Below are 25162 nucleotides of genomic sequence, written 5' to 3'. Positions count from 1 at the left end.
AGGATGAGACCCACATTCAGGTCTAGTTTCAGCCATGGATGGTCAGTTTGAAACAGTCACTATTTTTCAGCTAATCCTATGCCATAAAATTCTTTTTATAGGGGAAAAAGGAATTGCCCTGTATGCCTCCTTATCTCCTGGGACAAAGGCAGGGTTACATTGATCAATCAAACAAACAATAGCTAATTCAAGTAACTGAGTGCAGAATAATTTGGAGTCAATTCCAAATATCATACCATTCTAAAGACCATTACATATACCCCTAAAGAACTATGGAGAAATAATTAAGAAATATACTTGTTTAGCAGACCTCCAAGGTGGCAATTTTACTTCTGAGGTAGTAGATTAATTTATCATACCTGTTACTCAAGGTTGTACCTGAATTACATGAAAATAAACTTTCATATTGCTCTCTGAGGCCTTTGTAATACGTATTAGACAGACATGTCTTTTTGAAAATAATATTTCAACATGTTCCTTTACCTTGAAGAGTTAACTGTTTGGATAACTTTGGAGTTATATCAATTCCATTCTTCAACCAACCAAGCAATGGATTTGGAATACCCTCAGCATGGCATCGAAGACTGGCTGTCACTCCTGGTTCCCTAGCTTGGCTTTCAGGAAAAACTCTTATGACAGGTGGAACTGTATAAGAAAAAAACAAACAAACATAATACATCAAATGCAAAGATGATAGTTATAAATAGAAATATATCCCACAATAATCAATTATAAGAACCAGGTTCATATATCATGTCAAAGAGAGGAGCAATGGAATATTTTCCTGTATGATAATTAACCTTAGACAGTCTGTCAAGCAATCAGATATATGATTTTTAGGTCTGCAAATCAGCCTTGATTTGATTTAGATCAGAGATGCATGATTCATGTTTATGACTGAGAAGCAAACTTTCTTGATCTGAGTTCAGATTGGGAAAATCATTCTTAGGATATAAATAGCTACATTCTGTAGCTATTTCATTTTGGGGAAGAATCTGGTGAAAATAGCAATGATTATTTATGCCAAGCTTCAGCTAAATATCTCTAATAGGTTCCTAACAATAATTTTGATACATGTCCCCTGTACTTGCTAGGGAGAGCTAGCAGAAATTAGGAAAGAATAACACAAATTGTTCAGGAAACAACCTAAATTGTATTGAACCAATGTAGGAAGTTTCCTACTCCTACTTTCGAAACCTGTTTAACAAGTAAGATTTTACTTCTCCTTTTGCTATTCTTAAGTCATTCACTGACATAACCCCTGTGGGGCATTGGGCTCTACTGTCTCTGTTTATTGGTTGGTGAGCTTGGTCTTTCTCATCATTACTTCAATGGGGCAAAATTAAGCATTGAGTCATTCTTATGCAATATGGAGTTTTGTGGCTTCTAGTACCTGGTTTCTTGGTGATGGGGGACTTCGGGTATGTGGTTAGCAACTTTGACCCCTTTGGAAAAAACAATTTTACCCTCGGGAGGACTTTGTAGTGTGAAGTTTTCAGCTGGCTGGCATAACTCTATGTTAATTAGCTAGTTAGCAGAGGCAAGGAAGCAGGTCAGCACAATGAGATACAATGTGACAATGAAGGGATGGCATGCAGAAAGTGGCAGTTCAGCTTTGTCCATTCCATTTTTATTCCCTCCAAAACTGTCATCCATTCATTTATACTCCTTACCTGCCTTGAAGAATTTAAAAGCAAGAATACATCATAAATTAGCCATGAGACCATATTCTGAGTGCTGAAAACTGTGCTGAACATTGCAGGGATAGCATGGAAGTGTAACAATTCATTAGAATCCTGCTCAGAAGATATTGATATTTACTGTAGATAGGCTTATTCTGAATCCTCCCACAGCAATTAAGGATGCTGAGCAAGGCTTAAAGATTGGACAAATCTGGATAAATTGTTAGCAGGTCCAAAATAAGCATGATTGGGAAAGGTTCTAACCATAATTTTAAAACACGAAAAAATCACTTTTACAAACGAGAAGTCAGAGCATAATAGAAAATTGAAGAGTTCATGGTTTAAACACAAACAAAAGCTATAACTGGGAAACAAGCAATTTTTATAAACCAAGAGAAACCTGAACAGAGAATACCTACATAAGGAGACCTGAAATCTGTTATCAGTCTTGAAACATAACCCCCAAAGGTTAAAAGTAGAGAAAGACTGTTGTATAACATATGGTGAGATTGCATGGAATTGACAAGAATAGGCCTTAAAGTAGTCTTCAGGTTGTCAGAATTTCCAGCCAGTGGGTTGATTTGAGAAATTTAGTCTCAGGAAAAAGCCACAGAGAGCTTATTTGCAAAGGAATATTCTCTTAAATAGTAGGAAATTTACCAAACATATGTGTCTACAGTTTGCTATAGACATATATACATAGATAAAGAGCCATCATACTATTTTCTTTCAGGGTAAGCTTCATGAAGTGGGCAGGAAAAAAGGGAGACGCAGAAACACACAAAAGTCATTAAAGCTAAAAAATAGCTTTAAAAAGTGATAAGAATAAAAAAGGACACAGATCCAGTTTATATTAGCATCATTCATTATATTTCTCATTACTCTTTGTAATCCTTGAAAATTTTACATTATTCTATCACGTGCATACTCTGATTAATGTATGTGTATGTGTTTATCTGTGTGTATTTATGTGTGTGTATTCTTTAAACTATTCACTTCTCTCTTCTAGAAGATTTTTATCAACACCTCCCAGTCATGACTTTTCTGGTCTTCTGCTTCCTCTGAACCTATTCAATCTTACTTCATATGTTTGTTTTGCAATTCAATGGTAATTCAACAAACCACCTCGACGTAATTTTTTTGTAATGGTCACTCACCACATTCATTCATCACCCATGTATTCATGACACTATCGCTTCTTGTTTTGCTAGGCCTGGTTTTTGGAACATTAATTTTCAGATGTGTGCTTGTCATTGTTAGGTACAGCCTGTTGGCAAAATCATTCTGATTATCAGCTAACAACTTGGCATTATCTGCATGTAACAGCATACACACATTCATATTCCCAATCAACACACCTCTAATAATCCCACAAGCATTCCTCATATATAAACAATCAACAGGATATGACACATTCTTATCTTACTGCCTGCTCAATGCTGAATCATTTAAGAAGAATTCCATTTATTCTCACACAATTACATCATATTCTGCTTGTAAGTATTCACCAACCAATTTTGAACTCTATATTCATGCAATATATTCTATAATTCAAGCCTATTCTGTCATGTTTCCTCTATATCAACAAATACATTAAAAAAAAACAACGTTCTTTTTCACATTCACACATTTCCTAATTACCTGAAGAGCAAAAGTCTGGGTTTAGACCACTGCATGGAATAAAGTGACACTGCACTTCCCAAATTTTGCTCTTTTTCACCCTTCCAATCAGAATTCTGCAAACATCTTGCCAGATACACTTAGCAAACTAATACCCATTATAGTTTTGACATTTACTTTTACTGTTTTGCTGTAGATAAGGGAATAATGGCATTCTTCTGTCATCTGTGAGCCATTCAGAATTTGGCTTTAAGGTGGGCAGCTATTCAAATGTTTTAAATAAATAAATAAAATCAGGTGGACACACAGTCTTCATACACACATTTTAAAAGTAGCACAGCCACCCACAAGCAAACCACACCCTTATTTTAATATTTTTCCAGTTACACCATTTATATTTGCAGCCCTACATTTTTCAACATTCTCACAGCATTTATGACTTCCTTGTCAACATTTATTTTTCTTGCTGATTAATATTTATCGCTTTCATTTAAGTTTCACTCTTTGTCAAATCACTACAAATCTTTAAAAATACAAATCTTTAAAATATGCTTTCCGCATTTCCTCATTTTAGTTTTATCCTAAATCATATAAATAGTTTTATTTTTAATTTATCCTAAACTTTATCCTAAGTCATATAATTATTTTTATTTTTAATTCCATTCACTTAGTTTGAGTGATGAAACTTCATCCTCATGCTGGCCCTAGGGATTCCTTGCTTAGACCTTTTTTTCTTCTCATAAAAATCACACTGTATTTCTCTGCCTCTTTAAACCATTCTTGCTCTCTTTCATTATTCTTTGCAACTTTATATTTCTCTCAACTCTTCACCATCCAGTATCTTTCTCTCATTGCCACTTTTACAGCAGCATTATCTTGCATGCATAACCAGACCAGGTGTGGGGGGGAATGTTCCATAGGACTGGCACCACGGCAGAGAAGGCCCACCTCCAGGGACCCACCAAACATACAGTCATGTGAAAAAGAAAGTACACCCTCTCTGAGTTCTGTGGTTTTACGTATCAGGATATAATAAAAATCATCTGGTCCTTAGCAGTTCTCAAAAGTAGGTAAATACAACCTCAGATGAACATCAACACATGACATATTACACCATGTCATCATTTATTTTGCAAAAAGAAAGCCAAAATGGAGAAGCCATGTGTGAAAAACTAAGTACACCTTTCCTGCTTCCATAGGTATGAAGAGGCTAAGTAGCAGCCAGGTGCTGCTAATCAAATGCCCTTGATCAACTGATCATCAGCAAGTGTGACTACCTCTATAAAAGCCAAAGTTTTAGGAGTTTGTTGGTCTTGAGTGTTGAGGTGTGTGTTAACACAATGCTAAAGAGTAAAGATATCAGCAATGATCTTAGAGAAGCAATTGTTGCTCCCCTTCAATCTGGGAAAGGTTATAAGGCCATTTCCAAACAATTTAAAGTCCATCATTCTACAGTGAGGAAGATGATTCACAAGTGGAAAACATTCAAGACAGTTGCCAATCTTCCCAGGAGTGGATGTCCCAACAAATTTACCCCAAGGTCAGACTGTGCAATGCTCAGAGAAATTGCAAAAAATCCAGGAGTGACATCTCAGACTCTATAGGCCTCAGTTAGCATGTTAAATGTTAAAGTTCATGACAGTATAATTAGACAAAGATTGAACAAATATGGTTTGTTTGGAAGGGTTGTCAGGAGAAAGCCTCTTCTCTCTAAAAAGAACATGGCAGCATGGCTTAGGTTTGCAAAGTTGCATCTGAACAAATCACAAGACTTCTGGAACACTGTCCGTTGGACAGATGAGACCAAAGTGGAGATGTTTGGCCATAATGCACAGTGCCACGTTTAGCGAAAACCAAACACAGTATATCAGCACAAACATGTCATACCAACTGTCAAGTATGGTGGTGGAGGGGTGAGGATTTGGGCTTGTTTTGCAGTCACAGGACCTGGGCACCTTGCAGTCATTGAGCTGACCATGAACTCCTCTGTATATCAAAGTATTCTAGAGTAAATGTGAGGCCATCTGCCTGACAGCTAAAGCTTGGCTGACATTGGATCATGCAACAGGACAATGATCCCAAGCACGCCAGCAAATCTACAACAGAATGGCTAAAAATGAAAAGCATCAAGGTGTTGCAACAGTCCAGTCAAAGTTCAGACCTCAGATTGAAATGCTGTGGCGGGACCTCAGGAGAGCTGTGCATAAACAAATGCCTGCAAACCTCAATGAACTGAAGCAATGTTGTAAAGAAGAGTGGGCCAAAATTCCTCCACAGTGATGTGAGAGACTCATAAAGTGATACAGGAAACGATTACTTCAAGTTATTGCTGCTAAAGGTAGTTCTACAAGCTATTAAATCATAAGGTGTACTTAGTTTTTCACACATTGTAGGTTGTATTTACCTACTTTTGAGAACTGCTAAGGACCAGATGATTTTTATTATGTCCTGATATGTAAAACCACAGAACTCAAAGAGGGTGTACTTTCTTTTTCACGCAACTGTAGGTCCCTGGCAGATGATACCTGCAACATGCCTTCTCTGCCAAATCTAATAGGACAGACTGATGCAACTGGGCAGAAGCAGTCCCTCAGATAATCCGGTTCCATGTCATGAAAGGCTTTAAAGGTTAGAACCAGCACCTTGAATTGGACCTGGAAGCAGACTGGCAGCCAATGCAGCTCACGGAGCAGAGGTATAATATGTGCTCTTCTGGGAGCACGCATTACTGCCTGTACTCAATTGGCATTCTATACCAATTGAACTTTCTGGATGCTCTTCAAGGGCAGTCCCATGTAAAGCACATTACAGTAGTCAAATCTAGAGATGACTAGGGCATGAGTGACTGTGACTAGAGCCTTCTGATCCAGGAAGGGGCACAACTGGTACACAACATGAAACTGTGCAAATGGTCTCCTAGCCATGACTGCGACCTGCTCTTTGAGCAGGAGCCATGAGTCTAGGAGTACCCCCAGGTTGTGCACTGGGTCGGCCTGGGGCAATGCCATCCCATCCAGCACCAAGATGGCATAGTCCTAGAACCAGTAGGTCCCCAAACCCAAAGCCACTCAGTTTTGCCAGGGTTCAGCTGAAGCCTGTTGTCCCCCATCAAGATCTTCACAGTCTCCAGGTATCAGGATAAGACGTTCATCATTTAATTCACCGGGGGCAGAGATGTACAGATGTACACCACCCCATGGTGACAGATATGTTCACTTAGCAGCTTCATGTAGATGTTGAATAGGAGAGAGGAGAGCACCATACCTTGTGGCACCCCACATAGGAGGGACTGAAGTCAGGATCTCTCCTCCCCAATCATGACCAACTGGAATTAATCTTGAAGAAAGGACGAAAACCAGCACAAAGCCATGCCACCCACCCCCAATCCTCTGAGCTGATCCAGAAGCATACTATGGCTGATGGTACTGAAACCTGCTGAGAGGTCAAGTAAGTCAAGGATCAATGCAGAGCTCCCATCCTACTCACACCAGAGATCATTCAATAGTGTGACCAATGCTGTCCCACACTTGGATTTGAATCCTGACTGAAAAGGATCCAGATAATCCATTTCATCCAGGCCCTCTGAAGCTGTTGAGCAACCACCTTCTCAACCACCTTCCCCAAAAATTGTCCAGTGTGGTGGGATCCAGAGATGGCTTCTTGAGGAGGGGGCAAACCAATGTCTCTTTAAGAGATAAAGGAACAACCCCCTCCCTCACAGAAGAATTAACCACCACTAGAACCCACTCACATAACACTCTCCAAGCTGCTTTCACAAGCCAGGACATGGATCTAAAGAGCAGGTGGCTGAACTCACAGTCAGTAAGGATCCTATCCATTTCTTCAGGTCCTACTGATTGAAGCCATTCCCAAATAACCAGGCAAGACTCCACCCTAGGCACATCTTCTGTGCCTGCAACAAGGCTGGAGTCCAACAGTGAGCAAATCCAAGTAATTTGGTCTGGCAGATACTGAGCACATTCCTCCACACACCCCTGCAAAGGTTCCCCATGATGCACTCCTGACACTACCAAAGAATGGCCTGTCCCATATTCAGAACCTATTATCAACCTTGTATCCTTCTCTAATTCCCCATTTATTTTAATCATAAATACTCAGTTATATTTTTAAATGCTTTCCTTTGTCACATGTACAGGGGAAATGACTTGTGCATTGAAAACAAACACTTTTTTTCTAAGCTAATCATGCTCATTCATTACTGGATTTCTGAATAGCACAATAATGTTTAAAGTAATAAATTAAGTGTTTATTTTGGTACTTTCTCATTTTGTTTCCATCCTTCCGTTCATGTTGTTTAACAGAATGTTTCCCTCCCTTCTTCCTATATATTATATAGGCTATAATAACAGAATCTTGAAAGCTTGACAGTCCCTCTTACACCAAAGACAGTTATGGCAGGACAATCTTTAGTTTCTTTCTCAAACATTCATATTTCTCCAAGGTCATCTCTGTGCTCTGCCACAAATCTGCAGACTACCTTGCAAACCAAGATATCGTTGCTTATATTCCAAAAATTAGGTGGTACTGCCACACTTAAGACAATAATAATAATGTAATAAAATAATAATAATAATAATAATAATTATTATTATTATTTATATGCTGCCTGACTCCAGCAACTCATACTAACATCACAATCACAACCTTTCTAAATTAAAATAATTAAATATCTGAGAAAAATATAAAATATATTTAAAAAATGATAAAGCTGTTCAATAGTAGCTAAATGCTTACTGTCAAAAATGTTTACTATCTTTTCTGCTAATTGTCATAAGTAAATACATAATTTAACCAATTTATTAAAATAATTGATAGGGCATACTTTAGTCCTAAATTACACTCTTAAAAGGGGGAAAACATTGGCTTTAATGATAAGTTAGCTAATGGAATACATCTTTGTTTTTCCCCAAACCAAAATGAGTCCCTTCCATAGAGAAGCACATGATACTGGAACACAGAAGCAGCCTCTAAAAAAAGCCCAGTTGTTGATATTTATTCAGTTCTGGAAATGATGTGCTAGTCACATGTTCAGTTCAGAAGTACTGGTCTATTTTCCCCATTCAAGGCCAAATGCATCTGAAAAAGTGATTTGCATGCTGCTAAATATTGTTCCATTTTGTTTTCTCCAAACCCTTCTCTCAATAGCAGCAACAAACAATGATTCTCCTTTCATTTCTTAGACATGCACCACAATAGCCAGGAACTTGAAGCTTTATATATGCTTCCAGTACTGTATGCTCTATTACAGTGTTTCTCAACCTTGGCAACTTTAAGATGTGTGGACTTCAACTCCCAGAATTCCTCAGCCAGCCATTTCCTTTCTGCTAATAGCTTGTGCTATGGAGGGCTACACCAGTCAGGACTGCATTCAATAAACTATGGCAAGTATCAGTTTGTTAAGCGTTAGTTTATAATAGAGTTTGTAGGAAAATTGCTCTCTAGGTTTGTATGAGTAAATTAAATTCTAAGAGTCAAAGCCAATACAAGTTATGGAACAACAACAACAAAAAAATCTTATTTTGCTGAGTGGTAATCAGAGGATTATACAGTATTTAGTTATTTATGACTACGCTATTAGAAAAGCTGCTTTCATATTGAATGACAAAGCTATTGTGTGATATAATTGCAAAATACAACTTGTCATATACAAATGAAGCTCTGCACTATAATACAGCTTCCTAATTAATACCGATGGCTTACTCAGATTAAAATCGAATTTCTGGTACTGTAGTTTGCAATATAAAACAGGGATAAAGCACTTCTGGCTACTAGGCCAATCCGGGTCCTGTCCCCTCCACAAACCCCATTTTTTCCACAGCTAATGAAAATAAGCAACTGTTTTAGAATGAACCGTTCAGAAGTGCTGAAATGTTATTTAATAGATTATATTATAAATGAGATTGCTTTCTTCTACTCTCTTTATTAGCAGAGGAAGGCATTTTAGCCAATACCCCATCTCTGATCCATGGGATGTTAAAATGCACACATATAGTTCTTTGCAAAAATGCAGAAACTTGCAGGCCTTGCATCAGACAGGGCAGGATGAAATTTTTGTAGATCACAGGGAGAAGGAAATTTGGCAAAGTAGGGCTTATCTCTTAAATTTCACTTACACTTCTGTGCACACACACACACACACACACACATGCACACAGATAGACATACAAATGTATATGTTTGTTGTGAGCCTTTCACATGGTTCTCAAATGAAATTAATACTGCATATTTTTGAAAGTCCTGAACTAATTCCCACTGGTGACTTTTGGCCAGTCGCTCTCTCTCTTTCAAACCATCTCATAGAAATGCTATTCTGGGAACAAAATTAGAAGAAGTCATCATGTACCTGATGGGTTCATATATCAATTATTCTGCATATTTTAAAATTTGAATTAATGTGGCTTGAAATATATTTCAGGAGTACCAAAATGATCTATTGTTCTAGGATCAAACTCCTTTGAATTAAGAAAATTGTTGCTTGTAATTGCTTGTAATTATTGCTTGTATTTATTTATTGCTTGTAATTGCTGCCAGGTAATATGTTTGGATAATCCAAATCATCTGTTTTAGCTGAGCTATAGGTATATATATAATTTTCAGTGTTACCATTAAAAAAGTCACTACTAGTTGTGTGTTAAAAAAAAAAAAAGATTTCTAGCAGAACATTTATTTTTATCACAGATACTCTATCAAGACACAATATTATTAACCGAATCCAACTAGCCAGATCTTGTTTTACTTGCTGAAATTGTTTGTTGTAGCTAATACTGTAGTAGTTTCCAAGTTGGGTTGAATCCAAATACCTAAATATCATATTGGTGCTTCTCTCCAGGGAATAAAAGAAGCCTCTGATGTTCTATAATTAATTTTATTTTCTGTATTTAATCCGTTCCTTTCATAGCTAGGTATAGTTTTAATTAGATATTTGATCAAATATTTAAATAGGCTACTCACATTAACAGATATCTTTCAGGTTTGCTTATAAGCAGAACTACATTATCTGTGAATACATTATCGTAAATATTTCTTATCATCTTTAAACTCCTTTTAAACTGACTTTTATTCCACATGACCTATAGCAAGCAAAATGGGAACTAAGACTAAAAAATCATTTTTGTTTACCACTTCCTATTATTGTTGCAGTAGGATTTTTAAAGATACATTTGCTGAGCAGTAAACAATTGTTGTTCAGTCATTAAGTCATGTCCAACTCTTTGTGACCCCATGAATCACATCACGCCAGGCCTTCCTGTCCTTCACTGCCTCCCTGAGTTTGCTTAGTTTCATGCTTCGGTGATTCTATCTAACCATCTCATCCTCTGCTGTCCCCTTCTCCTTTTGCCTTCCATCTTTCCCAGCATCAGGGTCTTTTCCAAAGAGTCATCTCTTTGCATTTGGTGGCCAAATTATCTGAGCTTGAGCTTCAGTATCAATCCTTCCAATGAGCAGTCAGGGTTGATTTCCTTTAGGATTGACTGGTTTGACCGTCTAGCAGCTCAAGGGACTCCTAAGAGACCTCTCCAGCACCACAATTCAAAGGCATCAATTCTTTGGCGCTCAACCTTCCTTATGGTTCAGCTCTCACAGCCATACATTGCTACTGGAAAAAGCATAGATTTGATTATGCAGAGCTTTGTCAGCAAGGTGATTTCTCTGCTTTTTAATATGCTGTCTAGGTTTGCCATAGCTTTTCTCCCAAGAAGCAAGCGTCTTTTAATTTCATGGCTACAGTCTCCATCTGCGGTGATCTTGGAGCCCAAATAAATAAAGTCTGCAGTAAACAGTACATTTCTCTAAAGCCCACCTTATTTTAAATATTTAATATAAATTGACAAGAGGGTTAATAATATATGAGCAGAATTTTGCAAAGAAACCAATCTGTAAAAGAATAATTTCCTAATTCTTTTATATTTATTTTGCTTTAAACAAACAAAGATTGCATTCACCACTCCAATTCCATCTTGTAACTCATTTGTTGAAATGTGACAATATGAAAGATAAAAGATAAATAATCAATACTGCCTCTATGAAACAGAATGTTCAGAACTTTCCCAGCTGTTTACAGGCTCAGCTTGATGCCTGCTTTAAATATGTAATTTTAAAAATGAAATTATTTTGATGTATTTTGAATCTCAGTAATAATTATACACAAAATGATAATAATTTTTGAAATATCAAAATTATGAACTTTAATACTGATATTTACTAGCTCTTACTAATTACCAAGCAATGACATTGTTTCACTGCCTAGAAGTTACATTTCAAAGTAGGAAGTAGTCATTTGTAAAGCAGTTATAGATAAGTGCTACGGTACCATCAAATGGGTTCCTTGCCATTTCATCTTATGCTGAAATGGCAATATGTGGGGGACTGTTGATTATATATGTTAGAAGAAATATTTTTCTAGTGTATCCAACTAAGTCAATGGAAGAGGTACAGTATACATGAGAATAAATTAAAGTACAGAATGTAAAATACTACATTCAACAACATGTGTTTTATATCTTTAAGAAATGGAGAACTTTAGCAGCATGACTAAATTTCATTTTTTTAATATATGCTATGGTGTTCCTTTATATTGTAATATTTAACTTGTATATGTTCTTTTTCTGGTTCAGTTCAGTTCTGTTATTATAGTTTTTCTCCTGAATTCAATGTGCAAGAATGGAGGAAAACATATTTTAGATGTCAATCATATTGAATGACTGTAGACAATTTGTACTGAAAGATACACTGAAGAATTATTAACTGAAGAGTTCCAAGGAAGGAAATTAATAGTTTGGGAAATAGGAAACTGATATGCTTAGAATTTAAATTAATGGGTTTATGTTGTTCTTTTTTGCAATCACAATCCTCTGTTATAAAATTTGAGAACAGTGGAATGGTAGTCTGCTTATAATATGTAATAAATCCTAATTTGAAATCAACTCAAATGAAAGTATTAAAATAGGTAATTTCTGAATTAAGCTGGAGGAACTAATCTTTCATTATCTCAGATTGTCTTCAGAAAGTAAGACTTATTTTGCTTATTGGACTAAACAATTATTTGTTTTTGACTGTTAAATACCAGATAGATCATTGATGTAATGAGGAATTAACTTAAATTCTCTCTTTACTTGGAAGGAAAGACTCTAGTTAAAATTTGGCCTTTACTCTAGTGTAGCATTATTAGAACCTCTGTATTTCTTTGCTGCTCTAATAGTACTCCTAAGTAAAATGTCATCTGTATTTTTGCAGCCCTGATACAATAGTTCTAACAACAATATATTTCTGAATGATATGAACATTGTTATGTCTTGTACCACTCATTGGGATAACTATCCAGATTGGGAGATTTTTCCTGTTTTCATAGATTTAATGGTATCTATAATTTCTTAGAAAAAAATAGTTGTCATATGTAATCTTAGAAAAAGCTACTTTTATGTCATATAAAATTGATTCCCTTCACCACCTGTTTACATTCAGTACTATACAATAATGAGGATATATAAGGTCTAACTGTAATATACTGCTTTATATACTTCTGTCTTATTTGTTCATACAGATGACATTCAAAAATTATATGGACTAAATTTTCCACTCTACTTTTAGCACAAAAATTTTCTCAGTCTTTCACTCAGTCCCAATATCTTTGCTTTGTATGATTCACTGACTATTCCTTTCAAGTATATAAAAGGAATTAACTTGCCATTGTCATTCATAAAAGCTTTAAGACTTCTGGTACAGGTCATCTTGTACTCAAAAGTTCCTTAATTCCTACCCATTCCCATTTTGTTGTTTAAATTATGAATCATTGCATCACTGAGTTGTCTGAGCTTGGTGTTTGGGTTGCAGACATTTCATTCCTTACTAGGTAACAGCATCAGTGCAGGTGTTTTGGGGAAGTGAGGTTAATTGGTTGAGTATGTTTATATATCCTGTCTTACCTAATTTGCACGATTGGATGGGATAGTCATATGGATGGATTATGTTTTGCTTTTTTGTGGGTAGATTATTTATTTGGCTGATAAGTTGGAGGTTCTGTCATATCTCTGTGTTGACTGTTTCCTGTGTGATTAGTGGTGTTGATAGTTATTATTTTTTATCGTTGCCACAATTTTTTTTTTACATGAAGCATAAACATATAATAACACTCTGTGTGTATGTATCAATTGTGCCATAAATCCACACCAAATAATACATCTGCAGAACATCTATATGTAAGAAAAAAAAAATCTTAAAAGTCTTGTTGCTTTTTATTTTATTTTTTGGTAAAAGTGGATCCTTTAATTATTAAATGCCTGGAAATTGGATGTCCAAAGGTTTTTTTTGTGTGGTGCTGTGGAAATTTCTTAAACAAGTCTGGCTAAAATATGAATTTTCTCCTTTTTTATTACTTAGATCAACATGCACTACTTTACTTCGTTTGCTAGGGTTATTACAAATTGAATTAACTCTTCATCTCTGAAGGTGTATCATGGACTATATTAAGGATGTATTTTAAGTCCTTATATATTTAACTTATTTGCTCTGTTTTATTAGACAAAGGACAACACATTATGGAACACCTCCTGAGATATGGGAATCCTTATTCATCTTTTATAAGATGATGAAGACATTATATTTTGAGGAACATTTAGTATGGATAGTGGACCTGGGCTGTCTGCCTACCTAACTATTAGAAATATATATTTTTTAATTTAATGGTTTTAATTATATTTCATTTTAAACTACTGTGACTCCTTGGAAGTAGACCAGTATATAAACTTGTGTCTAAATAAATTCAGGTAAAACAGTGGCCAAAGTTGAGTATAAGTTGTTACTATATGGCGATATATATTTGATTGATAAGCATTATTGTCTATACAGTAGAACCTTCTAGCCACAGAGCTTGTGAGCTGTCCATTTTTGGAAGATTTTAAGAACAAGCTGTACATATACCTCCCAAGAATGATTTAAATGGTTTTCCTGCATATTACAGAGGGTTGGACTAGATGATCTTTGTGGTCCCTTCCAATTTCACAATTCTATGTTTCTATACCAAACTTAGTATATGGTGATATAGTGTTGATATAGTGCAATGCTTTATTTATCAGGTTATTCAGTTAATTGGAATAAGTCTCATTTATTTTCTATAGTCTCAACATCTTGATCTTTGGGTAGGGAAGCTAATTGTGGCTTAATTTATTTTAAATATCTGGGAATAGTTATTCCAAAGGAAGTAACTTTTGTAGATATAAATATATCAATTTTTAAATCTCTGATAAAAATAAACTTCTTACATAAAAATTGATATAGAGCTTTTGGGCAACAGTAAGTATTGTAAAAATGAATATTACTTCATGATTCACATATTTACATAGAGTATTCCTATGCTAATACCTTTATGGTATTTTAAGTAGATTAATCATTTATTAAGATTATTTAATGGACTGAATAAACCCCAGATTTTAAAAAAAATCAAAATTATGACTATTGAATGATTGCGGGGGGGGGGGGATATAATTTTCTTGGTTTTCAGCTTTATCATTGTGCTAATGTATTTCAGACTACCAAGTCTGGAAAAAAATTGGATAATGTCCTTTTTGACTGGGTTACAGGACTTTTGGTAGATTTCAAATAACTGGACATCTGTTGACAAACCAAATTAACCAAGACTGCAGGATCCTCAACACTCCTCAGTGGTTTTGCTGACCATTTCATTTTCCAGAAGACTGGAGAAGATACAAGTAAGTGGTTTTCCTACATCTGACCGTAACTAATAACGAAGCAACAGTTGAACTGAAAGCAGTGGGGACCTTGAGTAAGTGATTGTGTTATCCTGCATTTTATGATATTACAGAATAAGGTCATAGTTGTACATGCACACTAAATTTCAGAAAAGCCAATTTCAGAAAGCTAAGAGAGGTTTTAGGCAAGATCCCATGGATGAAAAGCCTCTGTTCAGAAGGAATGCAGAATGGTTGGGGACTTCCCCAAAATGAGATACTGGAAATATAATTGTACACAATTCCAATGAGAAAGAAAACTTCAGGGGCAGTTTAGGAAACCACTGTGAATACAGAGAGTGTTTTTGACTGAGCTGAAGGAGTCAGGTATAGGAAATGGAAGATCAGTATACTCACCAGGGAAATGTACCAGAAAGTAATGTATGTTAATGAATAGTCAGGAAGTCTAAAACACAGATGGAATTTAGGCTCACAAAGGAAGCTAAAATGAATGAAAAGGCTACCTTGACTATGTCAGTAGTAAGAGGGAGAAATGAAAGAGACAGCCCTGTTGTTGGAGAAAATGATAAGATGATAACAGGTTAGGAGGAAAGAGCAGAGCTTCTTAGCACTATTGTTTTGGTCTTCTCATTGAAGGCAAAATATGTTCAAAGGAAATAAGTGGAACAATTGACAAAGGATGGAATGGCAACAAAACTTAAACAAGAAGATAGTTAGAGATGTTTATTATGAACAAGTTCAAGTCTCCAGGACTAAATCGAGTATCCAAAAATCTAGAAGGAACTTGCAGATATCATATTGGAGGCTATTTCTGTGAACTTTGAAAATCATGGAGGAGAGGCATAATGTCAGAGGACTGGAAATTGTTTGTATCATCAAAAAAGAGGGCTGTCTCAGTGCTGTCATTACATGGATGCAGAGCTGGTTGAATAATCTAACCAAACAAGTATACATCAGTGGATTCAGATTAAGTTGGATGGAGAAATAAGTAAGGCTCATTTCTAGGCTTTTTACTGTTGGATATATTCATAAATGACTTTGATTTGGGGTTACAAATTCGGTTTACAAAATTAATAGATGACAAGAAGATAAAGATATGGATAGAGAACAATGTAAGTATTCAAGAGGATCTTTACAAGCTGGAATGATGAATAGAGGTCTACCATATGAATTTCAGCAGAGAAACAAACAAACAAACAAACATTGTTAAGAAAAATCAAAAGCATGAGCAGAGTCTGGCAGAAGTGGGTCATGCAAAAAAGATATAGATGACTTAATGAATCAGAAATTGAACTTAATAGTGTGATACAGCTGCAAAACAAAACAAAACAAAACAAAACACTGCCACCACCAAGTACATAATGCAGTTCTGGCTGTTTAGGGCCAAGTTGAAGAATATCCCTCATTCCCTTCTATTTGGTGTTGAACTCCTTGAAAAAAGGAGACAGGCAGACTAGAAATATAGTTACTACTGGATTTTCAGTAGTCAGTACATGTGCTTTATGCTTTTACCTTGTCCAGTGTTCTAGGAAAACTGCACTAATTATGCATACCATCTTCATAAAAACAGAATTTTGAAAGAGAATTTGCAGAATTGCTGCCCAGCAACATGTCTTTCCTGTGAGGCAGTAGCAACTATTTAGCAACTATCTAGAGAACACGAAACATATGTTCAACATAATAGCTGTCTTCAGGTATTAATTGAATGATCAATCTTATATTAAGTTTCAGGGATAGCATATTATCTTTATACCGTTACATCACCCATCACATGTAGAAGGTGTGCTTATTCCCATCTATCATGAATATAGGAGATAGTCTTTAGTTTGTATAACATTTGAAGAATGAAGGTAATAAGTACATTCATGCTCTGCAAAGTTATTGTCATTGCAGCTCACTGATTATGTATCAGTCAGTGTAGAAAACTATGTTTATTATTAGAGTTTGGCAGTATGTGAAGTAAGACAAGAAGAAAACCATCCTCTTTTGCTGTACAGAAAGGACAGTTGGAGGGATGGGAGGCAAGGATCCATCTATACAGTACTCTCTAATTATGACTCTCTTTCTTAGAATGGTAATTATGAAGAATCTTTTCAGTTACAAGTTGAGGTTGATGTTCCATAGTGCTTGGAGGCTATAAACTGCCTGGCTGGATTAATTCCATTTTAGTACCAGAATACTGTATAAGAGATACCATTTATCAATGTTCTTGACGCAGTGAGCCACTTTGATTCTATCCCCCTTTCTCTTGTATGTCAATATGATGAAGTGATAAGCAAAGTCTGTAGTGAGAAGAAATCAATGAGAAAATCCCTTTACAGCTTACCTTTGCATTATCTCATCATTACCATTACCCTCCATATACATGGAAGCTAGTGGAGAGCTCTGGGTAAATATGACATTTCTGCTGTTTTTGTTTTAACCAGAGTTAACAATATTTAATGACATTAAACTGGCACTTTTTATCTCTCATGTATCTTATTATTGCTCACACATATACTTGCTGAAAAGTTAATATTTCATTCAATATTTTTTCAACTAATTTTATTAATTTTATTTAATGAAAAGACTAAAAGCCAATACAAAATACAAAAAATACAAACAGAAAATACAAAATGAAAAAGGGGGTGTAGAAAAGAAAAGAGGACAAAAAAAAAAAGAGAAAGAGAAAAGAAGACAATTTTCATAGCTTTTCACCATTTCTAAATGCAATATAAATTCTCTTCTCTCCATAGCCCATCTCTTAAGTAAAAAAAAAAAAGAAAACAAAATCCAAATGTTTCATCAATCATTATTTGTCAGCAAAAGTCTAGTAAAGGCAACCAGATGTAATTATTTTCCTCTTTTAGCCCTGATTGAAGAAATCAACTTTGTATTCTTCCCTGAGTTTTAAAAAAAATATTCTTTAACCCCTTCAAAAAGAGTCCCAGAGGTAGTTTGCTGGTCATCTGTGTCTCAAGGCAAAAATATTTATTGTATATCCAGTTAATAAAGTTTATTCTGTTGCTTGTCATTTGGAATAAAGTCCTTCAAAACCTTAACAGAGCTCTTTTATATATCCAGCAAGAAAAACATATATCCAACTCAGATTCTTGGTTCGGTATCTGTATATCTCCTTTAGGAAATAAGTCATCCATCAGATCCATTTGTGTTACATTTAAGTCCCCCCTCAAAGTAATTTCATAGATATCCATTGCAACTTGTTCTTGTTCTATAACTTCATTATATCACGCTCTGTCCATCTTATCAAGCAATTGATCCATTCTATCAAGAAGCTTGGTAGTGAGATATTCAAGAGTTTGCAATATAGATATCAATATGCTTCATATTCTTTATCCTCTAACTCCTTTTAGGGTCCAACCTTCAAGGTCTCCTTATCATAAAACCAAAACAATCCAAAGCAATTGCCATTTTCTCACAAGAAAAAAATCTAATTCATTCAAAGCTATAATTCTAAATCCCTCTGGCCCCTTAATCCATTGTTAAGTTACCAAGATCCATAAACTAAGCACCCTTTTGCTGCATAGTCCAAAAAAATAATAGATTTTTCAAACATTTTAAAATCAAATTTATACCATCATCCTCTAAGGAGGCGAAAACTCACCCAGTGAATAGAATAAAACCTTGCCAATCCAAAGAGTCTTAATCTCTCCAGTCAACAAGAACAAAATAATAATCCAAAAAGGTGATTAAGAAATGAGGCTCATTTGAGCTTAATGTCCATGAAAGACTGCTTTGCAAGTGGGAGCTTGATAAAATCCCAACTCCCAGCCACTCCACTCATAAACCAACCCCAAAACGGTAGTTTTCATGGCCTACTCATGAAGACCGGGTGTCTGTAGTCACGTGGATAAGATCAATGATCTCTCCTTCTTCTGGAGAGATTTCGCCGGCCTGGATCCAGCATCCAGCCGTGATTCCCCTCACAAACGTCCTGCTAACGAGCAGGATATCAGTTCACCATGGCACAGGAAGTGTGTCATTTCATTCAATATTTTGATTCATCAGAAAAATATGAATATCTAACCTCACACTGAGATACAAGAGAATATAAAGTTACAGTGCAAAAGGGAAAATATAGAAAAAAATAAAGGTAACAATGAATGATAAAATATTAGCACTTAAAATCATAAAAATGGTTGCTGATTCATGTCAATCAACAGATATACATACTGAAAGAGTGCTTACAATCCAGTCTAGTCATTTTAAAAGTATACCATATTAGATATTAAAATCAACTTAACCTTATTAACTCATTAGCCTTCTGCTGACTCTTCTATTATACAAATGTCTTTACCTTAATTAATCATTTCCATTGGAATAAGTACTGACTCACTTGTCTGTCTTCAGAGGCAGAATGGCTAAATTACAAACATAACCCATTGAATCACCTTTATCTGAAAAATGCATTGATCTTCTTGTGGTCCATTTTAGCTGAATATATACATCTTTTAAAAAACGTTCAATATGCAAATTATTTTTCAGAAAAGTATTAAACCAAGTAATTAATAAATAATACTGTAAATTGCACGTTGCTTACTTTTGTTTTATTTTTCATATTTTTTCCATCAACAACTATTTGGGTGGCATGCAAAAAGGTAAATGAGTTGCTCCTTTGATCTAAGGACAGGTAATAGCACCCTCTTCTTAGCATTCCTTTAGAGTATCAAAGATCTAATGACTCTTGATTGCTTCCTGCTTTTATAGGAAATTACAGTGATTCTGATCATTTTATCTAGGAAACTAATATGCAAATTAGATAACTATCTTCTATGAAAGATTTTCAAATTCTAATCTAAACATTAACTTTAACAGAGAAGAAGACACTGAGTGCTTTTAAGTTACAATAGCTAACATTGTTCACTATAAGTTTCCGTTTTTCTTTAATTGAGAACATTTTTAACGTATAAAGCATATTGTGTAATAAAAACCCATCAGAGCCAGAAACAGATTGTTCATGGGCTATGCAATCAGATGATTAAGTCATTATCCAAGGCAACTCTTTCTCATAAATACCTATAATTCTAGAGATGGTATACTAAGTGTCAGGTTCAGCCCAAAGAACTCCCCGAGACAGTGCAGATACAGTTCTGTTGCGTTTATTAGCTTCCACCTCAAAACAGAAATCTCTCCAGACTGAATCTAACTTCCCAAGCCAGCAAGCCAAAACACCGTGAATTCCTTAGGGTGGTGCCAGTCTCATCTTCTTAAACTTCCCACGCTTCTGTTGAGGGCTAAGGGAATGCTTATCTCCTCGAGTGCGGCCTTCATCCAACCATTCCTTCACACTAAGAAAGGATATTGCTTACTGTGTTGAGAACGCAAGGTACATAGTAAATAAACTATGTACTCTTCCTTTCTTTTTTCACCAAGTATTAATTGTTTTAAGAATGTTACATGTACTAATTAAGTCATATTTTCTGCAAGTTTCTAATAGAAATTATTAATGAAAACTTAGTATCCATGTCTCTTTTTTCCACATTGCAATTAAGAAACCCAGTTAAATGTACATTTACATATTAAATGTAAGTTTACTCCACAACTTAGCAAAAAGAACATCTTTTTCTTACCATTCACTTGAAGAATATGAGTCTGATAGAGTTTATCATAGCCATCTGCATAGCAGCTATAATTTCCCATGTGAGTTGTGGTAATCTTAGTAATATATAGGGACCCATCATCTCCAAAATCCTAAAGAAAAAGAAGAAGAGGGGATCACACTTACCTTGGGAACATTATCCTTTCTACTGAATTTGTCTAAGAAGGACAATGATGTGTCAGAGTTTATAATCTCTTTATTATAAATTATACCAGAATTAAACCACCTTTAATTCATAAGGACTTCAAAACATACAAGCCATACAAACCTGATTCAGTAGATATTGACTGCATTTTGTCAGAGGACAGTGTTTCACCCTCCATGATATTCATGTCCCCAGTCAGACTACAATATTCATTATCTGAGCTGTAGATGTTGGATGACTAGTGTGATCCACTATATATTTGATATAGTGTGTTGGACAACAAGTTGTTCAGACCCACCTTTAAATTCATTTAACTCTTTATTTGTTGGATGTTTTATGCTTCAACAGGGTCCAAACCACACAAAATTATATTAAAAATAATAAGTATATAGAAAGCAAAATAAATACTTGAAAGCTTCAGGAAGTTCTAACAATTTCATCTTCCCATTCTATATTTTGTTCAGACCTTTATGAGCATGTACTATTGTAAATGAATCTTCTTTCAACTAGGTTAGTATTAAGGGATTGATTGAAGTAACTTTTTAGCTTGTCACATGTAGCTTGTCATGATGTAAGTCAACTAATGCTGTACAATTTATAATGCAATATTAAAATTCCACTAACACCAGAAAATGAAAGTTTTCAAAAACAGTGTCATAGGTTGTGTTGAGAGGTTCTCAGGAATGAACAGGCAAAATCCCAGCACACAAAAACCTTCTTGTGAAACATTCCAGAAGAACTGAACATATATTTTTTAATTTATTCATAACAATTCAAGATGGAAAAACTTTGGTTTCTCTGAAAATTTATTTAGTTAGTTAAATGATTTATATGGCTGCCCATCTCACAACAGTTACTCTGAGCAGTGTACAAAGTTAGAACAACAACAACAACCAAATTTGACTTTTACAACTAGATACTTCTATAATGGGTATGCAGATTAAATAGATAGATCCTCATATATCCTCTTTTCAGCACTGATGTCTGCCATAGAAAGTTGGAATTATAGGAACAGCAGTAAATCACTTTATGATTCTAAGTGTTCTGCCATACAGCAATTAATATTTTCCTGTCTGAAAGTGATACTTTTTCCAAAATCAGTGCCCCTTTTTAAGATATTGTTACATTTGTAGCTACAAGGACATTTGCCTTAGTGTTAGTCAATCAATTGCCATCTAAGTTTAACATAAAATTTAGCTGGCAATCTCGCGTGGCTAGCAGAATCTTCTCCTTTAGGACAGGGTAGATAGATCCCTCAAAGTTGCCCTTCCATCTTTGGTGATCTTCTTTCCTTCAGAAACTGTGGAATTTATATACAGTGCATCAAAGGGTTTCAGGCATTCTCAGATGGCCTCAATAAACCCAATGGGTTTTTAACACATTCTAACTGTTAATTGATTAAGTACTTCTAATCTGTCTCACATGTGGACTAGCACAGATCAAAGAGCAATTTTTCAATTGCTTAATAATGAAATTGAGCAAATTCCTGTCCTTCATTTAGGTTTTTGCTTTTTTGTACGGATATAAGATATTTTCTAAGACATGCATCTTCATGAAATCTCAAAGAAATACAGTTTATTGTATATCAACTGTTTCCTCTGTTCATATACATACTTTGTTTCTGCAAATCTGCAGTTATGAAATACTAAAATTCCATTATTATACCCAACTGCATAATTTGCAAATAAAAGAAAGGAACAAAAGAAAGAGGAAAATGTAGATCATGTCATTGCTCAGATCAGTAACAAATTCTTACTCAGAACTCATTATGAGTCAAAAAGTAACAGCAATCCTACTTTGATTTATTGGTACAACAAGAGATAAGATGATTGATTGATTGATTGATAGAATCCTCTCCCAAGACTATATACACAGACTAACTTTCAGTATTATCTAACAGACTGTTGCTGATATCAGGGTAAATTTATGTCTTCATGCCACCAGTGTAAAATCTGCTATTGGCTCTTGGCACAAATGATCATTGGTACCTACAGTCTATTCTCTGTCACTGACATATAGGTTGTCTGATGCTCTATTTTGTATTGTGTTTGTGTTTTTACACAGTATCAAATACTCATGTCAGTTCCATATGATCCATTCAGTTTTGATGGTCAGTCATCAGAAACCGGATGTGTTCTTGTTCTCACATCTTCACAGTAAAATACTGAAATTGCCTTTGTTGTAATTTAGTAGAGTTCAGATCAGAGCTACCGACATGAAAGTTAAAAATAAAAAGCTAGCAATCCAACATAGCAACTATTTTATTATGGCTCTGGAAAGGTTAAACAATCATTTTCACAGGACAATCTCATACCATTATTGTTCTCTGAAGACTGCATTGAAAGGTTGCACTAAATGTACAAATAAATACAAGGACAGGAGGTGGTGAACCAAAGGAAGTTCCAAGGCAACTAATCAAAGCCAAATAGAAGTTAAGTAAATTGGGAAAGTAGATCACTGTTTTAACGGAGATATGTGTAAGCCCATAGCAAAGAGATGCTATCTCTAACTTCTTTCTTCTACCCATTCTCCTTTGATTAAAAAAAAAAAAAATCAAATGCATGTCACAGATAATTCAGTAGTGAACCCTAATACATGTTTTAATTTTGTTTAAATATAGATTGGTATAAGACAAGATGTTTTATTTATCTATATAATAAACTCTATCTCACTTTTCCAATACATAAGCATCACACTGGATGTCTTACAACATTTAGAATAAATGCAAGATTTAGAACGTTTCAAAGAAAAAACACTTTTTAAAACAAAAAAATAAAAAATAAAAAGCAGGAAGAAGCAAGGGATTATGCAGCCATTTTAATGAATATTTTCCTAAAAAGAATCTTGATTTGATAGTGAAACACCATCAGAGAGATTACCAGTCAATCTTCCTGAAATAATGAGTTCCAAAGTTTAGGTTCAGCACTGAGGTCTTTCTTGGCTCTAACCAAATGTACTTCCACTGTAGCTGGGAATAGAAAAGGGATTTTCTTTTAGATATTAGGAAATAGGCAAACTGATGTAGGAGGTTCCTTGGACTTGAGAGCTTTGGAGCTATAAAATGTCACACCAAGATTGTATCATAGTGAGAAGCAACTGATGGCCTCTGTAGCTCTTATAGTAACACCATAATATGTTTAAACTTGCAAATTTAAATTAGCATTCTTGCTGTTATGTTATAAATTATTGAAGTTTCTAAAGATTCTTCAAAGTATTCCAAAGTACACTGCATCATAGGAATCCAACTGGGAAATAATTAAGTATATTTAACTTGCCAGAAAAAAGAGAGAGTTTGCAGATCAGCTTAATATGGACAAAAATCTTATGAACACAGTAAAAATGTCTTATGAACACAGTAAAATTGTTCTTCTGAATTCCATTCCTATAAAGCAGTCAAGAATGATACCAAAGTCAGTGATATTAAGTATCTCTAAAAGGACAACAGAATCAACAGTTCGTTGTAGGTTCTGGGTAGATCAACGAAGCTGTGTCAGTCTCAAACCCAGGCCTAAAGCCAGGCTGAATGGATCTACATAGTCTATTTCATTTAAAACCTCTGGAGTTTAGACAGAATCTCATGCTCAAGTAACATGTCCAAAAAGGAAAAGTTGCAGACCAACTAGAAATAATTAGGGCTTTGCACAGCTTTGTATTCAGTTCCAAAAAAAATGTTTTGGGGCATGAAGAAACATCTTTCTGCATCTCTTTAAAAACAGTCTTACATTTTCCCAGGATCCTGCTATTATCGCCATAAAGAACTGAAGTACTTTATCATTATTATCATTATCATGCTTCTAGCACTAGACATAACAACAAGGTAGGAACAGCATGCAGACCATGGCTTTTGGAATTCTTTCCAGCCCTAATACCAGCACTTACTACTGGAGATATCTGTATTTTCTTCTGTGTAACAAAAGAATATTTTATTTTATTTATTTATATTTCAAATTTAGATACCGTCCATCTCACAACAAATATGTTGCATCTCACGTGTATGTGCATTATGGCCAGCATGTGTGTGTTCGGAAGGGGGAGAGAGAGAAAAGCATGCAAAGCATGATTTCTGGAATTCTGGAATTCTTCCTCCCCTCTTTTTCCACTTTTATTTTATTTTAACAGATATTTAAAAGCACAGTCAAGAAGAAAAAGAGGAAAAAAAGAAAACAAAAAAGAAATAAAAATGTATTAACAGGCTGCATAAAACTGAATAATAATTTTCAAAGTAACATTAGATTAATACAACATATAAAGATAATCTAATGTTGATTTTAATAATTATTGAAACCAAATCAATAATTAGCAAAGGTAACCAATATAAGAATATTAATAAGAACAATTGCTAGTCTATTATTATTATAACAAACAAACAATATCTAATGTTTTAAAGCTT

At 34.9% G+C, this 25162-nt stretch overlaps 1 protein-coding gene across 1 annotated transcript in view; it reads right to left on the bottom strand.

The window, feature by feature from the left end:
- Nucleotides 1–25162, bottom strand: part of FSTL5 (follistatin like 5) — a 372757-nt gene that overhangs the window by 68026 nt on the left and 279569 nt on the right. The window contains exons 8-9 of the mRNA XM_088132701.1: nucleotides 20599–20719; nucleotides 484–645 (exon numbers count right to left, since the gene is read on the bottom strand). Of these exons, the coding sequence (XP_087988827.1) occupies nucleotides 484–645; nucleotides 20599–20719 (283 nt within the window). The remainder of the gene's footprint in view (nucleotides 1–483; nucleotides 646–20598; nucleotides 20720–25162) is intronic.

The sequence above is a fragment of the Python bivittatus genome, unplaced genomic scaffold (assembly GCF_059951505.1).
Source record: "Python bivittatus isolate LINGU-HERP-01145 unplaced genomic scaffold, Pbiv_v1 ctg000070_np1212, whole genome shotgun sequence".
Classification (NCBI taxonomy): domain Eukaryota; kingdom Metazoa; phylum Chordata; class Lepidosauria; order Squamata; family Pythonidae; genus Python; species Python bivittatus.
This window is presented reverse-complemented; position numbering and strand designations above follow the sequence as displayed.